This window comes from Macaca thibetana, unplaced genomic scaffold (assembly GCF_024542745.1).
Source record: "Macaca thibetana thibetana isolate TM-01 unplaced genomic scaffold, ASM2454274v1 unplaced_scaffolds220, whole genome shotgun sequence".
Classification (NCBI taxonomy): Eukaryota; Metazoa; Chordata; class Mammalia; order Primates; family Cercopithecidae; genus Macaca; species Macaca thibetana.
Genome location: NW_026089009.1, coordinates 46586 through 71490, shown reverse-complemented (window position 1 = coordinate 71490; position 24905 = coordinate 46586). Strand labels below are relative to the sequence as shown.

Below are 24905 nucleotides of genomic sequence, written 5' to 3'. Positions count from 1 at the left end.
GGGCAGGTGGGGCAATCCACAGCCTTGGGTTCTTCCCATGGGAATCGGGAGGTCCTGAGGCAGAGGCAGTGGTCCCACAGGAGGAGTCACAGAGCCACCAAGGGCTCTTCTGGCCCAGGGAGCAGTCAACACCATGGACTGAACACCTGCTGGGCTCAAAGTCCTGGTCCAGACTGGGGCATGTGGGGCCAGGAGGGAACTCGGAGTGGAAGACAGAGAGACAAGTGTGCTCAGAGGGCAGCCGTTTCTGGAAGTAGTGTGGTCCAGAGATTTTGGCTGGGAAGGGCTTCCAGGGTTTCATATGTGTTGTGGAGCTGCTTCCTCTCCCCAGCCTCACCCTGCAGAAATGCCAGTGAATATGTTGCCGCCATCTTGGAGCTCAGTGCCCTCATAGTGTAACGGCAGCAGCAGATCTGCCTGTGCACGGACTTCCTGTACTACCTCATTCCTGAGGAGCAATGCTTCTGCAGGGCCTCTGACTTGGTGCACAACTTCAGACACCATCATCCTGGAGCAGTACTGCACCCTCACTAGCCAGGGTGTTGATGACTTCCTCAAGGCCAAGGCCACGTTCAAGGCTTCTGACTTCATTGAGGCACTTGTGCTGAGAGAGGCGGGCTTCTCCGGGATCTTAATTCAGGAGGTAGAATGGAGCTTGGGATCAAGCATCTGATGAAAGAACTTGCACTTCATCTGGAAGGCTCTGGGGAGCCATGGAAGATGCTGGATAAAGGTGTGACAGTCAGATTCATCTTAGAGATGACTGTAGAAGGCTGCCTAGGAATGAACAAGAGCCAGGAGACCAGGGAGGGAGCTTGTGGGGCAGGTCTGGAGATAGCAAGGGAGGGATCCTGCTTGGATGAAAGGTCTTCAGGCACTGTCTCAGGTTACACTCAGGTGCCCTCAGAGCTAGTACATTCAGAGTCTTGCCTCCAGGATGAAAATGGGAAGGAGTTGTCAGACGAGGACATAGAAATGGAGGCTGGCATATTCATGAATGCCGGTGGTGGTCTCGGTGTGGGACTACTGTGGGAACAGGGGTCCTTCCATTCAGGGATGTGGTGGATGGACCCTACATCACTCCATTCTGCCCTTCTTTTCCCTCCTCTCATTCTCCCAAAAGCCTCAGTGCATGAGTGCTGTTCATCCTCTGGTGCTGAAGCAGCCAAGAGTCACAAGCCTGCCTGGCTGCCTCTGGGTATGACAGCAGAGCCAGTGGCCTCTACTGGATCCTGTACAACTTCACAAGACACCCAGACACCGGGAGTGCTGCCAGCATGTGGTGCAACAATCCTGAGGGACCACAGTCCTGAAGACATTGAATGGTGGGTGCAGGGCCTCATGGCCTGTTCCCCAGCCCCTCTCATTGGCTCTGGTCCAGGTGGTGAAGGGGGAAAATGTTTTTGTCAGTTCTGCTATGATTGCCTAGCAAGAAAAGGAGCAGAGCCCAGGAGCAGTAAAATCAGTTAGTAAAGTCAGTTTTCTTTTCTGAACTACATTTCTGCCATCTGTAAGTTGAGGGGAATTCCTTCTACCCTACGAGGCTGCTTGGGGAATGACTGACAGTGTGTGTAGAGCAGGTACCACCAGCAGGCATTTGGTGTCCAGACCGCTCCTCTTCCCTCTTGATTTTCTGACTGCATTTGCATTTTGTTCCCAAGACCTTCACTCCCCTTAATTTTGCTCTTCCCTCTGATTCCCACCTTATCTTCTATCCCATGGATTCACCAGGATCTGAGTGGGTAACAGTCATGTATGCATGTGTGTGTATGTACATATACCCTGTGTTGGTGTTGGAGTGTGGTGTGTGTGTGTGTGTGTGTGTGTGAGAGAGAGAGAGAGAGAGAGAGAGAAAGAATGTGTGTGAGAGAGAAGAGGGAGAGAAAGAATGTGTGTGTGCATGAGAGAGAGAGAGGGGGAGAGAGCAATAGAGAGAGAGAGAGAGGGAATGTGTGTGTGTGTGTGTGTGTGTGTGTGTGTGTGTGTGTGTGTGTGTGTGTGTGTGGGGTCACTGAGGGACTGAAATTCTCCACCCCAGGCTGTGCTCATTGCTGGAAGTGCTGTCAGGGCCCTTGCCGTTGACCCTCCAGGTCTCATTCTTGCAGTGCAGGCAGGGCATTCTGGAGGAATCATGCCCTTGGAAGAAGCCCTGAGAAGTGACTGGTAGGTAAGAGTGGATAAATACCCAAACTCCCTTGCTCTGGGTAGGATGACTCTGAGACACATGTTCTATGCTGTGTCTCAGAGGTACCCGGCAGGGCTGAGTCCTGACTGACCACAGTGGAAACTTTCTTGATGAAGGTCCCTTTAACTGCTGCATTCCATTCCTGTTTCAGTTCTCCACTCCTGTACTAGTGTTTCCTGCAATTAGTACCCTAAGGAAGAACTGGCAGCATAATTGCTGTCCTAGAGTCATCTCCAGATAAAATTTTTATACTTGAATCTTTGCCTCAGGATCTACTTCCAGGAAACTCAAACTAAGACACACATTTTTATTTCAGCTCCTCCAATCTTCATAGACCTGTCACTGTGCTGTTTTTACCAAAAATGATCATGAGGATCAGAGAGGGAAAGTCACTTGCCTAAAGTCACACAGCTGAACAGTGGTGGAGTTCAACTTTGACCATGGGCTGTCTGATCCCAAGGTGTATACTTGTTCCTCTCCCAAGAGACTCCTCTCTTATCAGGCTCAAATGAATGAAAGGAGGATGTTAAAGGTAGGATCTCTGAAGCCTGTGCCAGAGGAACCCCAGCTCATTGCTGGCGCCTGTGTTCTCATTCTTACCTCATTAAGAGTAAAGTTTATTGAGTTTATTAAGTATCTTTAGTGAGAACTGGGACCAAACAGATTTTCTGACTCTAAAAGAGATATTTTTACAGGAACAGATATATACCTATAAGTATACAGACACGCATACACGTATTTCTTTACTGATCATAATTCATGTCAATTAGTCCTTATTAGAATGTGGGATGTATAAATGTAAGATAATTTTCATGTTAAAATTGACAGATACATATTTAAATAGTCCTAAAGGAATTTAATTATTTTTCTTTTAGAATTTTCCATTTTTAATGTTATTTTTATGAGAAACTATGTAACTTTATTGATAATACATGCAATAACCCTTTGTTTTTCACATTGAAAATACAATGTATTCTGCAAATAATTAAAGCCTAATTTTGTATTAGCATTTTAAATTTTCAATCTTTTTTATTATTATTATACTTTTAAGTTCTGGGACATATGTGGAGAATGTGCAGGTTTGTTACATAGGTATACACAGGACAGGGTAGTTTGCTGCACCCATCAACCTGTCATCGACATTCGGTGCTACATTAGGATGTGGAGAAATAGGAACGCTTTCACGCTGTTGGTGGGAGTGTGAATGAGTTCAACCGTTGTGCAAGACAGTGTGGCGATTCCTCAAGGATCTAGAACCAGAAATACAATTTGACCCAGCAATCCCATTACTGGGTATATACCCAAAGGATTATAAATCATTCTACTAAAAGACACATGTGCACGTATGTTTATTGCAGCACTGTTCCCAATAGCAAAGACTTGGAACCAACCCAAATCCCCATCAGTGATAGACTGGGTAAAGAAAATGTGGCACATATATACCATGGAATACTCTGCAGCCATACAAAAGCATGAGTTCATGTCCTTTGCAGGGACATGGATGAAGCTGGAAGCCATCATTCTCAGCAAACTAACACAGGAACAGAAAACCAAACACCACATGTTCTCACTGGTAAGTGGGAGTTGAACAATGAGAACAAATGGACACAGGGAGGGGAACATCACACACTGGAACCTGTCAGTGGGTGGGGCGCTAGGGGAGGGATAGCATTAGGGGGTTTAATAATTTTAAAATTCAATTCTATTGAAATTTTTACTCCAAGAAGCCATGTGTTTTTGAGAGCTAATCCTGATATATTCAAATCTTAATGACTTAAGTTGATGGAGCGAACTTCTTTTAAATTAGTGATTCCCCAATTTCCCTGACTGTTGGAATTTCCAGGGCATGTTGAAAACACAGATTATCCAGACTCTTACCTCTGCAGATGTATTTAGTGGTTCTAAAATGGCACCAAGGGACCTGGATTTTTCCCAGGGTCCCTGTGTAATTCACACTCATGAACAGGCAAGTTTGGGAAATAGTGCCTTAAGGAGATTTTTCACTGAGCAGTCTTCATTTGAAATGAAGATCATTTATCTTCTAATACCCATGCTTCCTCTTTCTCCTGCTCTCTTTATCTCCTGCTGTCTTTCAGTTCCTAGAAGCTTTAATTGAATGACAGATCCTAGTATATCTGTACCTACTAAAAACCACACTTCTGAAGCGACATGGCCACCAGAAGCCACAGCTAGTCTGCCATGTAAAAAAGGAAAGGTTCATGTGCCCTGAGGGTACAGGGGTGAGAGGCAGGGGAATGGAGACCCCCACAGCCAGCAGCAGTGGCCCTCATCACAGCCCTCTGGGAGATATGAAAGGAGGTCAGACGGTGGACAGTAGTCTTGCCTTCGTGCTATAGAACACGTTGTTAACACCAAAAAAGCTGATCTCTTCTAGGGGAATGGTGAAAGCTGATGCTAGCACTTGTGCTTTTTGTTTGTTTGTTTGAGATTGAGTCTTGCTCTTGTTGCCCAGGCTGGAGTGCAATGCATGATCTCAGCTCACTGCAACCTCTGCCTCCTGGGTTCAAGCGATTCTCCTGCATCAGCCTCCTGAGTAGCTGGGATTACAGGTGCCCGCCACCATGCCTGACTAATTTTTTATTTTTAGTAGAGATAGGATTTCGCCATGTTGGCGAGGCTGGTCTCCAACTCCTGACCTCGGCCAAAGTGTTGGGATTACAGGCGTGAGCCATTGTGCCCAGCCTGTGATTTAATTTAATTTAATAATTGCACAGCTTCAAAATGACAGCTAAGTAGCTGACATAAAAAGGAAAATTCTGTGTACTTTGATGTTAGCAGGCTTAATATACAAACCAGAATATGATGAAATTTTTCTTAATCAAACTGAATAATTTTCACATAGGCAGGCCATTGGCAGGCCATTCAGCATCTGGCTTATGTTTGGGCCAGGCTGGGTGCTTCATAAAAGTCTGGAGGGAAATACAGAGGCCAATTCTCCATAAGCATTAGACTCAGAAATACCTTGCTTCCCAGTGAAAAGTTTAAATTGACTTTCCCGCCACCTTCATCAAACTGAGGTTGGTCAACACTTATCACCACTGCCACTGGACACTTTGACTTCCAATTTTGCTACCTGCTCTACAAAGATACCCCCTTCCTTCCTTTCCTGCATTCTCCCTACAACCTCATCTTCTTTTGAGTTCATCCACTCTGTCTCATCATTGTCCATCTCTGCTTCCCAAAACCTTATATAGTACAGAAATTGACCAATCAAGATTACAGTGTCGAAGAGCATCCGTTTACTGAATAAGGCAGCTGGCTCCTGGGGGCAGAAAAATGATTAGACACAGAGATAAAAATCATAATCCCTACTCTCCTGGATTCACTGTCCAATGGGGAGACAGACACATAAGCAAATGCAACTTGATAACTACAACAGTCAAGTGAATTATATAATCCCGACTGGAGAAAGAGAGCAAATGTTATCATAAGACAGTGTGTCCAGTACTTACTCTCTAACAGATTTCCTGATGAACGTCTAGGCTTGCCAACTTGTTGCATAAGAAAATTGGAACATGGGGGAGGGGAAGTACGTATGCTTCTTGGTATTTCAATCCATAAATGCATAAATAATGTAACTATTAATGATATCATCATGTTGATTCAATAAGTTTGAAACCAAAATTGAGAGTCATCTTTAGAAGAAACTGTGTATGTGTCTATGTGTGTACACATGTAGATATACACATATTGCTTTCTGAAATTTTCAATGACTTTGTGCTTCTTCTGAAGCAATTCAAGTTTAGAATTTGAGATCCATGGGTCAAAATATCTTCCTGAGTGTACTGAAGAACATTTAGATTAATTTCAGACATGTATTTTGGTTTACATAGTGTTTTTTATCCATACTAACTTATTTACTGTGTTTAAAATAAATTGAGAATAACAGCAGCAACCCTGAGTTGAGTGAAAGTCCTGAGAAGGGCATTGCCCAACCAGTGCATGTGCATGTTTACACTAATCTCCTGTCTGAACCTTGGAAGTGGCTCAATGAGCTAGCAGATGATCTCTTTGGCTGTATTACAAATGATACTTTATTTTTATTTGTTTCATTCATTCATTCATTCATTCATTCACTCATTCATTTTGAGACAGGGTCTCACTCTGTCACCCAGGCTGGAGTATGGTGATGCAATTATAGCTCCCTGCAGCCTTCAACTCCCAGGCTCAAGCAATCCTCCTGCCTCAGCCTCCTGAGTAGCTGGGACTACAGGTGCACACCACCATGCCCAACTAATCTTTAAAACTTTTTTTGTAGAGACTGGGTCTTATTATGTTGCCCAGGCTGGTCTCAAACTCTTGGACTCAAGCGATCCTCCTTCCTTGGCCTCTCAAACTGCTGGGATTACAGGTTTGAGCTACTACATGTGGCCAGAAATGACATTTTAAAACCAACTATTACCTATGCAGACATATGATGCTCTCCGGTTGTTTTATTTAAAAATGGGAACGCCTTAGGTTTATTGGCTCATTTTGTTTTATCAAAGAGCTTAAATGCAGTTGTGAATATTTCTGTTTACCCTCATAATAGCCTGAAAATTTACAATGAATATAATTATTGCCATTTTCACAAGTAGAATTAGAATAAGATAAAACAGTGGAATACAGGTGTAGCTAAGAGTAGCAGAGGTAAGCCATCTATAGAATATTAAAATTTCTTCCATGTGCATTGTTAGAAATCTATAAAACCAAAATTTTTTCATGCCTGTAATCCCAGCACTTTGGGAGGCCAAGGCGGGCAGCTTACCTAAGGTCAGGAGTTCGAGACTAGCCTGGCCAACATGGTGAAACCCCGTCTCTACTAAAAGTACAAAAATTAGCCGGGTGTGCTGGTGGGCGCCTGTAATCCCAGCTACTCAGGAGGCTGAGGCAGGAGAATTGCTTGAACCTGGGAAGTGGAGATTGCAGTGAGATGAGATTTCACCACTGCACTCCAGCCTGGGTGACAAGAGTGAGGCCTCGTTTCAAAACAGCAACAACAACAACAACAAACAACAAAACAACAAGAACAACAACAAAAAAAACCCCAACATTTTCTAATACAAGCAAACTCACTAAGCTTTATGAGGCTCCCATTCCTGCAAGTATTATCCTTTCCATGTACCCCAACATTAATGACAGCAACCGATACTAGCCATGTGACATACAATCCCAGCACATTGTTGGGCTCTGATGTTTTCTAGGAATTTTTTCTTTACAGCTGTATTGAAATGAAGCTGTATTCCCTCAAGACCTGGTTTTTATAAACTCTCTATTTTTGCAGTTGAGGGAAAATAGTCTTAGGTCAGTCAATCCACTGTTGACCCAGAAATGGAATGAGGTAGGATTATTGTGAAGATGGAGAGGTGTCTGCAGCATCCTACACTCTTTCCCAGCCGCTAGGTGACCATATAATTAAAATATCCTTGATATTTCTGTGTAGTTTAAGTTGTTTTTAATTCTAGAACCTCTCAATCTTTCTCTATTCAATTTAAATGAAAAGGCATTTGAGTATCCAGAACACACTCAACACTCAGAAGCAAAGCAAGAAAAATGGAAACATAATGGTCAATGCCCAAGTTCTCCCCCAGGATCAAATGAGGATTAATACTGAGAGTTGTGATTCTGAATAAGTCTTAACCTCATGAACATGTTAGTTGTTCAAAAATTTGTCATGTCAGCAAGGTGGTAACACTGAAGATTTTCTACAATCGAAATAGTATAGTTATGTTCTGTTGTATAAAATAGAAATAAATGTACCACATTGATCAGCAAAATCACACTAGCATATTCCAACAGCTTAATTTTTAAAAAGCTATGTTATATTAATAATTTAACCACATAGATCTGAGCTAGAATAAATGTTACATATTTAATTGACTAATTTTTTTGCTCTCTTAGAGAGCTGTAGATAGATTTTGGGGTTATCAATCAAATGGTTCTGACTTTTTTTTTTGAGATGGAGTCTTGCTCTGTCACCAGGCTGGAGTGCAGTGGCACAATCTCAGCTCACTGCAACCTCTGCTCCCTGGTTCAAGTGATTCTCCTGCCTCAGCCTCCTGAATAGCTGGGATTATGGGCACACACCACCATGCCCAGCTAATTTTTGTATTTTTAGTAGAGACGGGGTTTCACCACGTTGGCTAGAATGGTCTCAATCTCCCGACCTCATGATCTGCCCGCCGTGGCCTCCCAAAGTGCTGGGATTACAGGTGTGAGCCACTGTGCCCGGCTGGTTCTGACATATTTTTAAGAAAGATTAGGCTGATGCTATGGTAACTCAGTTATTCATGATACATGTCATCTTGAAAGTAGGAGTATTCAATATTCATGATTTTGAAGCTGTTTCAGAGTGCTATAATCACCCCACTTGACAGACTTCAGAATTCGTTGAAAATCTCTGGAAATAATTACCAAGTTATTATCACAGGCTCTAAACAGACCTTCAAAATGCATTACATAGTATTGGTAAAACAGATCGTCAGTCTGCCAAAAGTAGTCACTTTGATTTGATTTGCCTTGAATGAAATTTTTAAAATGTAAAGCTAAAGTCTTCAGGATCACTGCACTGGGTTTCTATGGGACAACACTGAACAGGGCTGCCACTGAAACACCTTGGATGAGAGCCTCAAACTCCCTGAACACAGCATCCAGCACACTACTGGGAGAATGACTGGGACTCAAAAATGTGTGCAATGAATGTACTTATGAGCTTGTTGGAGAGGAAGTAAAGAGGTTGTATGTAATTACCTCAAATTAGTACTACTACAGAATAATCACTACTGGTAAAGTAAAAGTAGCACTAAAGTAGTACTAATAAAGTAGTACTAATAGCCCTACACTAGTAGTAGTAATAAAGTGGCATTGCTATTGATTCTATCCATCTATCTACCTACCTGTCTGGATGGGAGGGCACAGGATTTGACTGATAAGATTGGGCTTAGCAGTGAAAAGAGCTCATGTATGCTTTAAGCAGGTATGCACTCAAACTTGGTATCATGTGACTGTTCTGAATTCCAGAACCATGGCTAAAGGGTGGAAGTTTTGTTTGACTGTGTCTCACATTTTCCTTTTGGTCTATTGTCTAACACATGTTGCTAGAATTCATTTTACTCTGACTACCTTTTATGTACAGACAACGCTGTTATTGACGAGATCACACCCAAGCGGATCGGAGATTGGCCCAATACTTACACCTACACCAAGGCCTTGGGAGAAATGGTGGTGCAGCAGGAGAGCAGGAGCCTAACCATCGCCATCATAAGGCCCTCCATTGTGGGAGCAACGTGGCATAAGCCTTTCCCAGTAAGCCCACTTACCTGGATTCTGTGTTTTGCTTTCAAACTAAGGTTTTTCTAGCCCAATTATTTTCTGATGTCTTTCTTCTTCTCCTCAGGATTTATAGCTAAATGCAGCCAATCAAATATGAACCCATTATACTAGGGCAAAATCCCACTTTGGGATCATGAGGCTCTTTCTGGCAGTTACCCTGACTATCTTAGAGTTGGATGGAGATCTTAAATTAGCTTCTAACTACTCTAGTCTCAAAATTCCCATGGGTGATGTTTTTATATCTTGGCTTTCCCACTATAGCTTAAACAGACCAGAATGTTCTTGATGGCCAACTTGATAGTATTGCAACTAACTGCCAGGGTAAACAAGAGTTACAAAGCTCACAGAAGGATCTCAGTTTGGGAATAGTAATTTTTTTTAACCTCAGTATACTGCTGTGTCCTTCTGAAAGTACTTTGAATTATACTGTCTTCTTCAAAGCAGGTCTGTGAAGCTTTGGGGGCAGATAAATTCCAGCTCCACCACTTACTGGCAATGCGACATTTTTGAGTTGTTCTTTCCATAAAACAGGACAGATACTACTTTGGAGAGTTGGTTTAATGAGACAATGTATGAGGAGAGGAGTGCTCAGACTCTAGTAAAAGGCGGGTCCCTACTGAAAAGGCTCAATTAATATTAGTCCCTTCATCTTCTCCTCCCATATCTCTTGTCTCCCATTATACACATTTCAACTTTTATACTGTAAGGTAAAGAGACATAATAAGGTCAGCTGAATGGCTTGGGGCTTAGGAAACAAACTCAAAAAGACATTTCCCTCTAACTACTCTTAAGCATAATCTTTCCTGTAACATCTTTAAGCAAGTCAACACACATTATTACCAATCATGTTTTCAATGTTCTCCTAAGGAGGCTAAAATCAGGACTGAGGTGGAGAAGTATGGTTGGCGAATTGCTTAGCAGATCATGATATAAGGACAAGGTCCACCGTAGCCCTTAAGATGTCACAAAATGCTGCAAAACCATTCATGGCTCCTGCTATGAACAACAATCCTGGCCAAATTTTAATTATTGGACAAAGTGCACAAAATAGCCAATGCTTTGCCATTGATCTTTGGGATCTTAATAATACTGAATTAGATAGTTCTATTAGCTGGGGTCTCAGTGCCCTTGTTTGAAATTTATTGAGATTAGACTGCAGATGTTCCAAGATAACAACAATTTTCTAAAATGTGTAACCAATGGAAATCTTCTTTCTTTTAGGGTTGGGTTGATAATCTAAATGGACCTAGCCGACTCATTATTACGGTATGTATAGGGATGAAGAAATAACTCTGAAATGTAGTGGAGGAATAGTAACAGAATTCTTAGTGCTGGCTTAGCTTCATTGATCCAAAAACGTAAATGCTACTTTACTATCAATTGAAGCATATTATTTCAACTATTCTGGTTATAATATGAAGGCAGGATGAAATTATTTTTATTCTTTTAGAATTTTTTATCAGGAAAACAGGTAAAGCGCTATCAATTACTATTTAAGAGTTCTATTTTGAAAAGTCTTTGAGAATTAAGGATTTTTCTTTTTTCTTTTTTTTAAAAAAAAAAAACTTTTGCCGGGCGCGGTGGCTCAAGCCTGTAATCCCAGCACTTTGGGAGGCCGAGATGGGCGAATCACGAGGTCAGGAGATCGAGACCATCCTGGCTAACATGGTGAAACCCCGTCTCTACTAAAAAATACAAAAAACTAGCCGGGCGAGGTGGCGGGCGCCTGTAGTCCCAGCTACTCGGGAGGCTGAGGCAGGAAATGGCGTGAAGGCGGAGCTTGCAGTGAGCTGAGATCTGGCCACTGCACTCCAGCCTGGGCGACAGAAGGAGACTCCGTCTCAAAAAAAAAAAAAAAAAAAAAAAAAAAAAAAAACTTTTTTAAACTTAAAAATAAAACCAGCAAAAGTCTTATAAAAATGAAGCAAGTAGCCCAAAAAATGCCCACCTGCCGCTCTATATACAGTAATGCAATATTTGTCACAGTTTTGTACAATATTATAAAAAATGTCACAGACAGTACCAGTTAAGGCCCTTATTTCTCATAGGACATCAAGCCTTATGACCTGGTGGGGTGGGAGGGAAGATGCCACTTAATTATTGCACCATTTTGAGAAACAGAACTCGTCAAGGCAAATAGTGGTCTTTTCCCACCTGGCCTTCAGTCACAGATGGGGGCTGGGGCGGTGGCGTCGTCTTCAGACCCTCTGTAGCCACACTGTGCCCTGCCCGCTTCTCTGGGTGCAATAAATACCGGTCACAGTTTGGGAGGGGGCCTTGCGCAGGTGGGCGGGGGCGTCTGGGCTGCATGTGCCGCTTCCTGTACAGGGCAAGGTGGGCGGAGCGCGAGAAGGCGCGGTGGCACCAGTGGCCCTGAAATGGCCAGTGGCCCCTGTGCTTGGGGTGGCAGAGCCATAGCTTGTCTGAGTGAGCAGCTTCCCGCTGCATCCATCCCAGTGGCAGTGGTTCGGCTTGTCACTTGTGTGCTGCGCGGATGTGCCTTCGGGTGAGATCTCTTGCTGTGGGGCTTGCCCTAGCCTCACAGGCATACATGGTGGTGCCTTTCCCAGGCCAGGAGCGGCCGCCACTCTTGGGCTTGGCCTCCAGCAGCTCCAGCCGGGACGCCGGCGCCACCACGAGGAGACCGCGGGCGACTGGGGGTGCCAGGCCTAGGCCCAGGGCTGTGGCGGCGGCGCCAAAGCTACCGAAAACGGGCAGGGGTGGGGGTTGGGGAGCTGGGAGCTGGGGGGCGCCTCATAAAGGCCGGGTTGGGTGTCCTAAGCCAGCGCCACGGAAGGGCAGCGGGCAGGAGGGGCGCGGGCCAGTAGGGGCTGAGGGGCGGGTGTCGGGGGCGGCGGGGGGGACCCGGGACTTCGCATGCATGAAGCCGCCGGCCCGGGGCGCCCTCGTGTTTGAGGCCGCGAGGTCCATGGGTGAACCCGGGTGCGCCGCCCTGGCCGCCGCTGTCCGCTTCAGGGGGCCGGGCCTTAACCACGCGGCTCGGCAGCGCCAGTAGAAAGCGGTTTAGCAGGCCAGGCGCGGTGGCTCAGGCCTGTAATCCTAGCACTTTGGGAGGCCGAGGCGGGCGGATCACGGGGTCGGGAGATCGAGACCATCCTGGCTAACGCGGTGAAACCGTAAAAAAAAAAAAAAAAAAACACGCACACACACCGTAAAAACACAAACACACACACACACCGTAAACACACACACACACACACACACACACACACACACACACACACACACACACACACACACACACTAGCCGGGCGAGGTGGCGGGCGCCTGTAGTCCCAGCTACTTGGGAGGCTGAGGCAGGCGAATGGCGTGAACCCAGGAGGCGGAGCTTGCAGTGAGCGGAGATCACGCCACTGCACTCCAGCCTGGGCGACAGAGCAAGGTTCCATCAAAAAAGAAAAGAAAAGAAACCGGCGGGCCATCCGCGGCGGGTCCAGCTCCGGTCGCAGCAGCTGGGACCCACACCAGGCCATTCACTGGGGTGCCATAGGGCAGCTGCGTGCAGTGTTTGGGTAGCAGGACGCAGACGGCGGGGTCGCGGGGGCTTCGGGGTGTCCTCGGCCCCAGGCCGTCCAGCCCTGTGGACCGAAATGAAGTCCCGCACGCCACGTGTTGAGGTACTAGTGGGTGCCCCTTGTGCGGGGTCAGCCCTCCTGCAGGCGGTGCTCACGGTACGGGCTGGCGAAAGTGGAGACGGACGGCAGGATGGATTCACTTGGCCACATGGCCGGGAGCTAGGACGACGCACACCGGTGAGTGGCTGCCCGGGTGGGCTGGTCGGGGCGCGGGCAGGGGGGCATGGTTCTGCCAAGGATTTTGCTTTGTTTATCGCAAGATGGGGGTATTTCCTCCTTTCTGCAGTTTATAATTGCGTGAATTAGTGCAGTGAATTGAGGATGCAGTAAAAATAATATCTTCAAAGATTATTAAATTCGTTATTATAAAACACATACGAGTTTACGTGTGTGTATGGAAAGCAGGTATACATCAAAAATTCTTAATGAATACAAGAAAGAGAACTACCAATATTGGAGCAAATTTTTCAAATACAAACACCAGTGAATATAGGCAAGGCCTTTTCTTTTATTATTATTACTATAAGTTCTAGGGTACATGTGTACAACGTGCAGGTTTGTTACATGGGTACACATGTGCCAGCAACGCCTTTTCAATAATGTCTTACAAGGAGAAACGTGGCTCCTCTAGGTAAACAGCCCTCAGTGCGCATCTCCCTGAAGTCCAGATGGATCCGGTAGAGCTGTGGGGTTCACAGCTCACACTGAGGCATTTAGGGCCTAAATGCACCACTTTACTTTTTTGTACAGTGAGTAGGAAATCAGTGATCTAAATGAGTTTAAATCTTATTAGGGATTTGAACTGCGCTTCAGACTCTGTCTCTCTTCCTCCCAGAGCTAGATTCAACATGAATTAAAATACAAATATAAAACAATGAATTATGATAGTGACAAAGACCTTCCTTCGAACTTCAGATTTTTCCAGCAGCCCCTTTCTTTCTGTTTCCCACCTGCCTTCAACTCTTTCTCCTAAAAAAGTTCAGTTGGGGTGAATGTTTGGTGACTTAGAACATCATTATTTTAACATGATCCCAAAGCGGTTTTCATTATATGCAAAGATGCATATTTATTTACATTTTTTAAAATGTTCTAAATTGGTTTCTTACGTCCAAAAGAAGGGGAGCTAGTTATAAGAAAAGAGAATTGAGTAAGGTAAGAAAGTGTTAATCATTTCAAATCAAAGTGGGAAACATGCAAAGCAGAAAGAATCAACTTCATAAACTCAACAAATTATTAATGTAAATAATTCCCAACTCCTGTATCTATATAACATTAGTGATCTGTGAGGTGAACTGAGATTCTGAATAAAAAGTAAATAATAAGACCATTTTTCTAAGCCAAAAAAGTTTTTGTCTTATTAATTGTGGAATTTCACCAATTAATTTTTTTTCAAATAAAATTTCTTAAACTTTCAGTGCCTACTATTGCTTGTGGGTTAATAAACCCTAGCAGAAAACAAAATCATCAAGGAAATGGTAAACATTAATGGGAAATTTGTGTAACCTTAATTCTTAACGTGTCTTATTAATTAATTTTTAAAATGTGAAGGTGTATTCTTGGTGTTTGGTAATTAACTAAGTTTATTAACCTCTCACAAATATGAGGAATTTTATTCCCTAAAGGAACGTGAGGAACACTAGTAGTTCAAGAAAATGCTGAAGGTGACCTTGGCTGAGAAGCTAGGATAGGCTGACGAAGTCAGACTTAGTGTAGGAACCTGGTAAGCGATGGATCGATGTTAGCTGTCTTCACTTATTGCACTAGTATAATCAGTTTGATGATACATACTTTAGCCCCAGTTGTTACTTAAGACCTGGTTTCACATTTTATGTTCTTTTTCCTGTGCAGGCTGGGAAAGGGTTTCTTCTGGCCATAAAAACTACTCCAATGGCTGTGGCAGACTAAATTCCAATTCCGGTTGATACAGCCATCAATCTCCCGCTAGCTGGAGGATGGTGTGCTGCAGCTCACAGGTGTGGATGCTCAAGTGGGCTTTCAAAGATTTCATGAGAGGGAGGGTTCATCTATTAGGCACATTTTCCAAATATAGGCATTTCATTGTATAAGACCCCAAATGTGAGAGGGTGTTCATTTCAATATTTTATAGAGTTCCTAATATGCCATCATATATATGTTGAGTTGTTTTCAAAATACAGTTTAGTACTTGGCTACTCACAAAGTAATAAAACATTTAAATCACTTAACCATAAAATTCTTGATAACCAAAAGGCTTTTCTTTCTATTGGTAGTTTAACATTCAGCTTCTTTTTTAGGGCAAAGGAGATAGAACTGGATGAAATGAGAGAATATTTTTTTTTAGTTGAACTCTGGTTAATGCCAAAAGTGTTCAATCGCTATGTGTGGGGAAGTTTCCTGGTACAAAGGAAAAAAAGAAAAACAGGTTGTTCATACATTTGGCTGCGTTAGTAAGTGGTAAACAGAATTAAATTTTTCTTATGTGAACTCACACATATGTGCTTCATAATATGTCACTCCTATTTAACACATGTCTTTCACACACACACGCACCCCCCCACACACAGCCTTTTGCTAGTCTTCTTCCAGTTTGCTTATTAACCCAAAGAAAGAAAAAAATACAGAAGCCTTCTTGCATAGGTTGCCTTAATCAGATGAATTATGGAAACAACTCTGTCTCCCTTATTTTTCTTTCATTAGTTTTCCATTCTGTTGTATTTATTTAATTTTTATTTCATTTTCCAGACCTAAGTCAATGTTAGTCTACCACTGTACATCTGGTAACCTCAATCCCTGCAATTGGGGCAAAATGGGTAAGTACTTTAGCCATGTATCTGCATAATTACTAGTGTCTGACACAGAGAAAAAATAGACAAAGTGTGTCATGGAGCTTAGAGCCTACATGGGGAGAAAGACAGAAAGTAAATAAAGAGACAAAATAATGAGAAATTGTAAATCTGTGGTAATTAACTAGAAGGTACTGTGGTTACCAAGGAAAGGAGTCATTGGGAACACATACATGATTGTAAGCAGTAGGGGGTCCATTGGTTATAAAGATTTTAAAAAACAGTGATGAAATAAAGCAAAAGTTGGCAGTTATAAAGAATCTCAGTGATAAAATGCTGAAATACTCCTCCCTGCTGGGGCAGTGGGTCCTGTACACACCCCTTCCCTTCTTGATACATCACTGAGAATGTGACATGATCAGTGACCAATGGGACTTAGAAAAGTCGAGTGATCTTATTCCTTCCTGATTGCGTCTGTAATACTGACCATTAATTTATGCAACTTGCCTCTCTTGGGTGTGCATTAACTACTCTACTAGTGATTTGTAAAAGTGAATAGGAATCACTATGGGAGAATAAAACAACATCCAGATTCCTTAGACCCTGGGACCAAGGTCTTGGGTGATGCTGAGGAAACTATATTTTTAATAAGCATCTAGATGATTCTTGATACTTGGGGAAATGCTCTTTGAGAAACCCTGTACTATACAAATGATTAATTTGTCTGAAGGTAAGGGATTTAATCTGTTCAATGTACAAAAACCATGGAAATCAATTTGAGTACAACTTAAACATCTAATGATGGCAGAAGATAAAAATAGGGAATTTTGCTATTCTGTAGGATTTCTTAGTACCTGCGAACACACCCCTTCTGTCCCTGTTACATAGATGACACTGGCTCTTCATATTCCAATGGGAAGCCATGGTACCACACTGAGAGTTCTATTGCAGGACAGCTGGACACTGTGGCTCTACAGTTTCTCACACCTATAGCAAACATTGTAGGCTGATATGACATTGGTTATCCCTGTGCCAAGGCTCTGTTCTGGATTCCCTTCTAACACAGCATTTCTGGAAGCTATTACTAATTAATTTGATGTTGCATTCAAATTAAACTCATTTGTGTTTCCTATCGGGGACTCTTAGGAGGGATAAAAATGCTTCCTACTAGGAGCAGTAGCCATGTTAACAGGAGGTTGAGCATATATAGTCTCAGTGATATTACAAGGAGTGATAGCTGGGTGGGTGAACATGGGCTATCTCTCCATAGAATTGTCTCCTTTAGTGTCCCTTAAGAAGAGTTTTTAATCTCCTGCATATAGGTCTTAAGCATCTTTTATCAGATTTATACCTAGGGCCTAGGTAATTGATGCTTTTTTTTTTTTTTTTTTTTTTTTTTTTTTACTAATTTAAATGTCTTTTGTAAAAATATATTTTTTAATTGTTTGTGGATGATGTCAAATGCAATTGATTTTTGTATATTGACCTTATATTCAGCTATCTTGCTAAACTTATTGCTAGAAATTGTATAAAATTTCCTCTTGATTTCCTATGTAGACAGTTACTTAATCTGCAAAAATACCAGTATTATCCCCAATTTTTTCAAGCCTTAGGTCTTTATTTTTCTTGTTGATGGCACCATCTCGCTCAATGCAAGCTCTGCCTCCTGGGTTCATTCACGCCATTCTCCTGCCTCAGCCTCCTGAGTAGCTGGGACTACAGGCGTCTGCCACCACACCTGGCTAATTTTTTGTATTTTTAGTAGAGACAGGGTTTCACCATGTTAGCCAGGATGGTCTCGATCTCCTGATCTCATGATCTGCCTGCCTTGGCCTCTCAAAGTGCTGGGATTACAGGCGTGAGCCACCACGCCCAGCCTTCTTGTTGAACTTCTACTATAATGGTGAATACAAATGGCAATAGTGCATATTGTTGTCTTGCTGCTAATTTTAAGCAGAAGACTTCAAATATTAAACTCTCCTGCCATTTTTAGGATAAACCCAACTTGGTCATGCCGTGTTATCTTTTTTTATATTTTGTTTAATTCAATTTGCTAATCATATAGTTCCCTTGTTTTTTCTATTCTCTGAAAATGCTTAGTGGAGTGAAAGTGTAATAGTGGAGTAATCTGTTTCTCCAAAACTTGGGAAAAGCACCTTTAAATTATCTGGATTTATAATTTTTGGTGAGAACATTTTTTATTGCTTCAGTGTCTTTAATAGTTAAAGAATTTTGCAGGCTTCATTTTCTGCTGGAATCAGTTTTAGTTATATTTGTCTCTTTTTCTAAGATTTTATCTGTTTTAAAATGTATTTACATTGTTTTCATATTATATTAATATTTTTGTCCTAAACTGTATCTGTAATTATGCTTCTGTTTTAATTCATAATATTTGTGTGTCTTATCTTTTCTTAGCTAGTCTCTAAAGGGTCTACTTTATTTCTTTTTTTCAAAGGACCAACTTCTTCTGGCTTTATTGACTTCTCTTCTCTTCTCTTCTCTTCTCTTCTCTTCTCTTCTCTTCTCTTCTCTTCTCTTCTCTTCTCTTCTCTTCTCTTCTCTTCTCTTTCTTTTCTTTTTTGATGGAGTCTCGCTCTTGTTGCCCAGGTTGGAGTACAATGGCATGATCTTGGCTCACCACAACCTTGCCTCCTGGGTTCAAGCAGTTCGCCTGCCTCAACCTCCTGAGTAGAGTAGCTGGGATTACAGACATGCGCCACCACGCCTGGCTAATTTTGTGTTTTTAGTAGAGATGGGGTTTCTCCATGTTGGTCAGGCTGGTCTCGAACTCCCGACCTCAGGTGATCCACCCACCTCGGTCTCCAAAAGTGCTGGGATTACAGGCATGAGCCACTGAGCCCAGCCTATTGACTCTTTATTACGCTGCTGTGTTTTCTGTTGCATAGATGTATTGCCTTATCTCTTTTTTCCCCTTCCTCCTGTTTTCTTTGATTATGTTTTTCTTCTCTTTAACTTAGAAATATAGCCCACAAATATTCGGCTTGTCTAATACATGCATTCATGGCTTGTATTTCCCTCAAATGCCACTTTGGCTGTATCCCACACATTTTATTGTATAATGTTTATGTTATCATTATTCTCTAATCCTTAAACAGTTTTCATTTGAATTTCTTCTTTGACCTATGAGGATGTAGAGTGCAGTTTTCAATTGCCAAATTACATTTTCTACATGTGCATGAGTTTCTACTTGTCCGTCACATCAGAAAGACGGTAGCTTCATGGTTAAAAGTCTTGGGCTTTGGGATCTGATAGACTTGGATTCAAATCCTAGCTCATTCACTCACTCCTGTATTCATTAAATAGGCATTATTCTTGGTGCTGAGGATGTATCACTAAACAGAAATCCGTGCTCACATAGCTGTTATATGCTGGGATGCGTCCCACCATTCAGTAGACTCCACTGCTTATTAGTTGTATCAGTTTGAAAAAGTCTCTCAGTTTCTCCCTGTATATCAATTTTTTTATCTGTGAATGAGAATAATAATTATTCTATTCTAGGGAGCTCTTCGGAGAATGTAGGGAGATAAAGTGCTTCGTACAGTGGTTAGAACAGTGAACATTTTAGTAAACGCCTGCGATCACCATATGGACAGCTTTCTCAGAAAGCCTTCCTAACCCAGCCCCACCCCTCCCCTTCCTGGCACCCAGACAGAGCTAGATGCTTCTTTTGTATTCCTCCAGAGCTTACTGTCCTGGCCTCTAGCAGAATACTCAGGCAAAGTATTGTAATCATGAATTGTCCACATCTCCCACCAGATTGCCAATTCTTTAAAGACAAGGAATATGTCATATGTAATTTTTTTTACCTCAGCATCTACCACAGTGCCTGGCAAGTGTTAAATGCTAAATAAATATATTTGAAATGACTAAAGGAAGGATTGACATAGATTTAGGAAAAGGAAAGTAATTGTATGTTGCTGAGATATTTATTCGTTCATTTAGTCAAAAACTGTTTATTAGTCACTGAGTCAGCCACTCTTTAAGGTACTGTATAAGTTCAAACAATGCACACAAAATTTCGTTCTGGTATTTAAATCTTAGGAGAAATATACATCAGATATGGTTGAGTGCAGAACAATAAAGGAGATTAAAGAAGTAAATAGTGTTGTGGGAAGGCTGCTATTTGATATGTGATGGCCAAAGAAAGTCTCTCCGATAAGGTGTCTTCTTAGTAGAGACCTGAAATAAATGAGAGGGCAAATCAGAAGGACATGTGGATGAAATATTCCAAGTTGAAGAAACAGTAAGTGCTAAAGTTCTTTAATCATATTCAAGGACAGCAAGGAGGCCAGTATGGCCGCAGCAGAAGCACTGAGAGGGAGAGCGGTAAGAGATGAAGTCAGAGTGGTGGGCAGAGAGAGAGGATGCAGAGAGTGCAAGGCCTTGCAGACCATGGCTTTGCCTCTAAATGAGAAGAGATTCCATTGAAGGGCTCTGAATGGAGAAGTTCCTGTAATATACTCTGAGTTACATTTTAGAAGAATCACTCTGGCGGCTACATGGAGGTCCGACTGGGGATACAGGGGTAGTGGCAGAGACCACTTCGGACAGTATTGCAACATTCCAGGCTACAGTAGTGGTTTTGATCAGAGAGATAGCAGGTGGAAATTATGATTCTGGGTATTTTTCAAACAGAGAGCTGATAGATTTTGTTCAATTGTGTGTGGGTTGTTAAAGAGAAGAATCAAGGATAACCCCAAAGTTTTTGGCTGAACTACTAAACAAATTGAATTACCATTTGGTCAGAGGTAGAAGATTGGTGAAACAGCAAGTTTGTGTACGCATTGGGAAGGGGGTCATTAGTAGTGGGTGTATCAGGAGGCCCACTTTAGAGCTGTTAAATGTGAATGTCTATTACACCTCCAGTTGGAAACGTTGAACAAGTATATGGATATATAGATCAGAATGTCAGTGTGGAGATCAGAATCTCTTATGCTATCAACCTGTACATAACTTTTTAATTTACCACCATCTTTTTAAAGTATAAATCCCTATGGACCAGATGATTCTTGAGAATCTTCTCTGAAGAGGAGCTATATTTTTCAGATAGATTTTTAGCTGGCATTTTTAAAGTAGGGCAATAATCATATTACTGTAATAACTGACATCATAATTGAATAATGAGCTTAGGCATATGCTTTGCAAAAACCTACATACCTTAAATAAAATTGAATTCAAATGAGTATCTTTTTGAAAGAACTACTGAATTCACAAATGTATGTAAAAAGTTCTTAATTAAGCTTACTCTATAAAAAGACACTATTATGAATAAAACCCTGGATAGCAGAGTGGACAACTGAGTCTGCCATATTCCCAGAGAAATATTGAAAGTAAACTAACACAAGAAAATATTGCCTTTAGAATTTTTTAGTTAAACTTTTAATAAAGATTGAAATAAAATGTTAAGAAACTTTCTAAATGGTTCTGAAAGTAATGGTCCAGCCAGGGAAATAAAGTTTCTAGCCTCTGCCTTGGGGCTTTCAGAATAGACTAGATAACCTTAGAATTAAATGCAGATTTATGTTTTTTCTGAACAGTACCCCCTTATATTGACTACGTGCGTTTCCCCAGGAATTTGTTTTAGAGTAGATGTTTCAAATAAAGGATCCAATTCTTAACCCATTCACATTGTTTCATTTTGCAGATAACCACTTGCTTAGCATAAAAATGTTTATATTGTTCTCAGAAATTGATTCTTGACTCTACACAGCAAATCCTTTGTCTTTATTGCTGTGACCCATTACAAATACCTTCCACTATGATGGTTTATATCCTCCTATTCTCCTCTAGCACTCTCTCTCTTTTTTTCCCCAGGATTCCAGGTCTTGCCAACCTTTGAAATTCCAATTCCATTTGAGAGAGCTTTTAGGAGGCCATATGCTGATTTCACCACCAGCAACTTCACAACCCAGTACTGGAATGCCATCAGCCACCAGGCCCCTGCCATCATCTATGACTTCTATCTGTGGCTTACTGGAAGGAAACTCAGGTGAGAAGCTGAGTCAATGGCTTTGAGAGTGTCACTGCATATGGGAGATTGAGGCCCCAAAGTCTTTAGTGCTTCCTTCAGCCAAGGATTAAAGGAGACAACTGAATCTGACCCATATATACAAATTGAACACACCTACTCTGAAAATCCAAAATCTGAAATTCTCCAAAATCCAAAATGTTCTGAGTGCTGACATGATGCCACAAGTGGAAAATTCCACACATCTTACCTCATGTGATGGGTCACAGTCAAAACACATTCAAAACTTAGTTTCATGCATAAAAGTATTTAAAATATTGTTTAAAGATTACCTTCAGGTTATATGTATATGGCTAAGTGTGTATGAAACGTAAATGAATTTTGTGTTTAGACGTGGGTCCCATTCCCAAGATATCTCATTACATATAAGCAAATATTCCAAAATCTGAAAACAGTTGAAACTCAAAACACTTCTGACCCAAGCATTTCAGATAAAGGATACTCAGCCTGTATAAGTTTTGAACAAACAAAGCAGTCATAGTGAGAAGCCACAAAAGCCTCCTACATTAGAAATGCTCCAGCATAATAAAGGAAGGTAAATGTTAAAGAGCTTGCTTGATGAATTCAGCAAGTGATCATTCACCCAAAAAGAAAAGCAACTGAGGCTCTGTGACTAGGGTTTTTCAAATGGGTAGATCACCTTAAATATACAATAATGATGGCAACCTCACTTACTGGGAGCTTACTCATGGGGCTAAGGAGGATGCGTGATGATCCCATTTTTATTGTCAAAGCTACTGAAGGAAGATATCCTCATCAACCCAATTTTACAAATGGAGAAATAGAAGCTAAGGGAAGAATCTGAAGTAGTCTCAAAGGAAGTGACAGGAAGGATGTGGAGAAAGCAGAGTGTCAAAGTCAGTATTCAGGACCAGATTTACTGCCACCTAGAGATGAATGAAGAAATTAGAGGGAACACAGTGTGCTGATGCTACGTCAGCTGTCACCACCTGGCTGTGTGACATAGGACATATTCTTTCTCTGTCTCACTTGAATAATAATATGTGTCAGAGGAGACATTATTGTAATTGCCTAAAGCAATTCTTGTGATCAAGAATCAGAAGCATGAACAGTATTGCCCTCTGTGTTAGCCCCTTTATGAGGGAGGAAGTTGTCTTCAGCATGTTGAATTGTCATCTTTATTAGCAGTGCAAATGACTAAAACTTAGCCAATGTAGAGTTTATCCAAATTTTTTCAGACCTCATTTGGAGCTCATAACTCAGTTCTTGAGCAAAGGGAAAAGAAAACATTGTGATTATGGGGAAAATATTTGTGTGGGACTTATTAAGTAAAGATAGGAAAAGAAGAACACCCGAATATTATAGGCAGAAATGCTAAAGGTTTTAAAATGTGTCAGGATTGGAAGAAGGCCTGGATAAAGAACAAAGTTCAGTTAGGAAAGAGAAACACGGAAGGAAGAGACACAATAAAAGTCATTATGTATTCTGCGAGAAGTCAGACAATAAGATTTGTGGGAAATGGGTTGGTTTGTTGTATGGTATGTATTTTAGCAATAATCTTTATGGCAGAGAAAGCTAAAATCCTTAACTTGTGTGAATGATCACTTGCTGAATTCCTCAAGGTAGGCATGGTGAAGGAGGGTGTAGAGGAGACACAGGTACAATGGACTGACCTAGATATAAAGCCTTAGTATACACTCAGCTAGAAATAGTGATTCTGAGGACATACTGTGACATGATTATGTCATTATGTGTATGGTAGCGATGGGGATGATAGAAGGAAGAACTGATGGCATATTTTCAGTCCCCCTCAAAATCAGTTAAATATTGGGACACTAACTATCCAGGTCTAGAAGAGTCACACGCCATAGCCATGGTATGACGCATCATTCATCTTGCTTTCTTTGAGAATAAGAAGATCAGTAAATAGTCCAGAAGTGGGAAGCTTTGTCCAGGCCTGTGTGTGAACCCAATGTTTTGTTTAGAAATAGAACAAGTAAGTTCACTGCTATAGCATAACACAAAATTTGCTTAAGTGGTGGTCAGCAAATCCTTGAATGCTGCTTAATGTGACAAAGTTGGTAAAATCTTTTGTGCAACACTCTTATTCCCTGAATGTTTTGCTGTGCCAGGGCCTGTGCATGCCAGACAAGTCCAAGCCAGCTCAAAGAACAACCAGCCACCTCTGCCACCTGCCACCTCTGCAAACTGCCACTTCCTGCTGGCAGGATTTGTTTTGCATCCTGTGAAGGGCCAAGGAGGCACCAGGGCATAAGTCTACTCACTTATATCTGTTTGTCTGGAATGTAACCCATGTTTGTTTGTACAATAAATAAAATTGATCTTGAATGAAAACTGAGTGGTCATTGTCATTGATCTTTGAACCCAGATTAACCTTTTGGTCATGCCTAGTCTAAGAGAAAGGAGATATTCTTATCAATAAATACAGAGCCCAGCTATGTCAGTGAAGATCTCAAGTGCACAGATAGTAGTATAGGGAAGAGTCAGAGGCCAAAAAGACAGGGATGGCAGACATTGAACAGAGGAGAGTGTGGTGTTTGCCTTTGCATCAACTGAGATTATGGAATGACACCTGAGGCTTGGGGACAGCACCTGCAAGATACCAATAAAGCATTCTAAGAACATCTGTGAAGTGAAAAAATTTGAATTACTGTTGTTCTTGTGGTTATGATTGTATTTATGGTTGTTACTTCATTCATATTAATCACCTATGTGCCCAAGTGTAATCATGGAGTTAGATTTTTCCCAGACTTTTTTTATTAGACTCAAGAATTCCCATAGACAAAGGCAATATCACTATCCTATTTATACATTTCTTCTCTCAGTTCTGCAGAGCCAAAATGTAGAGTCCAATATTTTAGATAAGTTATGCAATAAGGGCTGGTTTGGATTATCTAACTGGTACATGAGGCCCAGTGTGCTAGTTTACTCCAGAGGAAATTGGCACCTGTATATAATTGTAGTTAGGTTGATCCCTTGATATCAGAAAAGTTTCTGCT

General features: G+C 41.7%; 1 protein-coding gene and 1 pseudogene across 6 annotated transcripts; both read left to right on the top strand.

Moving 5' to 3' along the window:
* The first annotated feature begins 228 nt into the window (after positions 1–228).
* LOC126947388 (fatty acyl-CoA reductase 2-like) lies at positions 229–10897 on the top strand. Of its 6 annotated transcripts, none has more exons than XR_007723057.1 (6): positions 229–1325; positions 2039–2163; positions 2502–2717; positions 3679–3758; positions 9321–9490; positions 10739–10897. XR_007723057.1 is itself a non-coding variant. In XM_050778047.1 (6 exons), exons 2-6 carry the CDS (start codon positions 1323–1325, stop codon positions 10805–10807), a joined length of 447 nt encoding a protein of 148 aa, XP_050634004.1. In that variant the 5' UTR covers positions 229–733; positions 1124–1322; the 3' UTR covers positions 10808–10897. The 6 variants fall into 6 exon arrangements, 3 of the variants coding, with proteins under 3 accessions (XP_050634004.1, XP_050634005.1, XP_050634006.1); XR_007723059.1 differs by having other exon boundaries at positions 3544–3758; XR_007723058.1 differs by having other exon boundaries at positions 2039–2167.
* A 2231-nt stretch (positions 10898–13128) lies between these two features.
* LOC126947389 (uncharacterized) lies at positions 13129–24240 on the top strand (annotated as a pseudogene).
* The last annotated feature ends 665 nt before the right edge of the window (positions 24241–24905 follow it).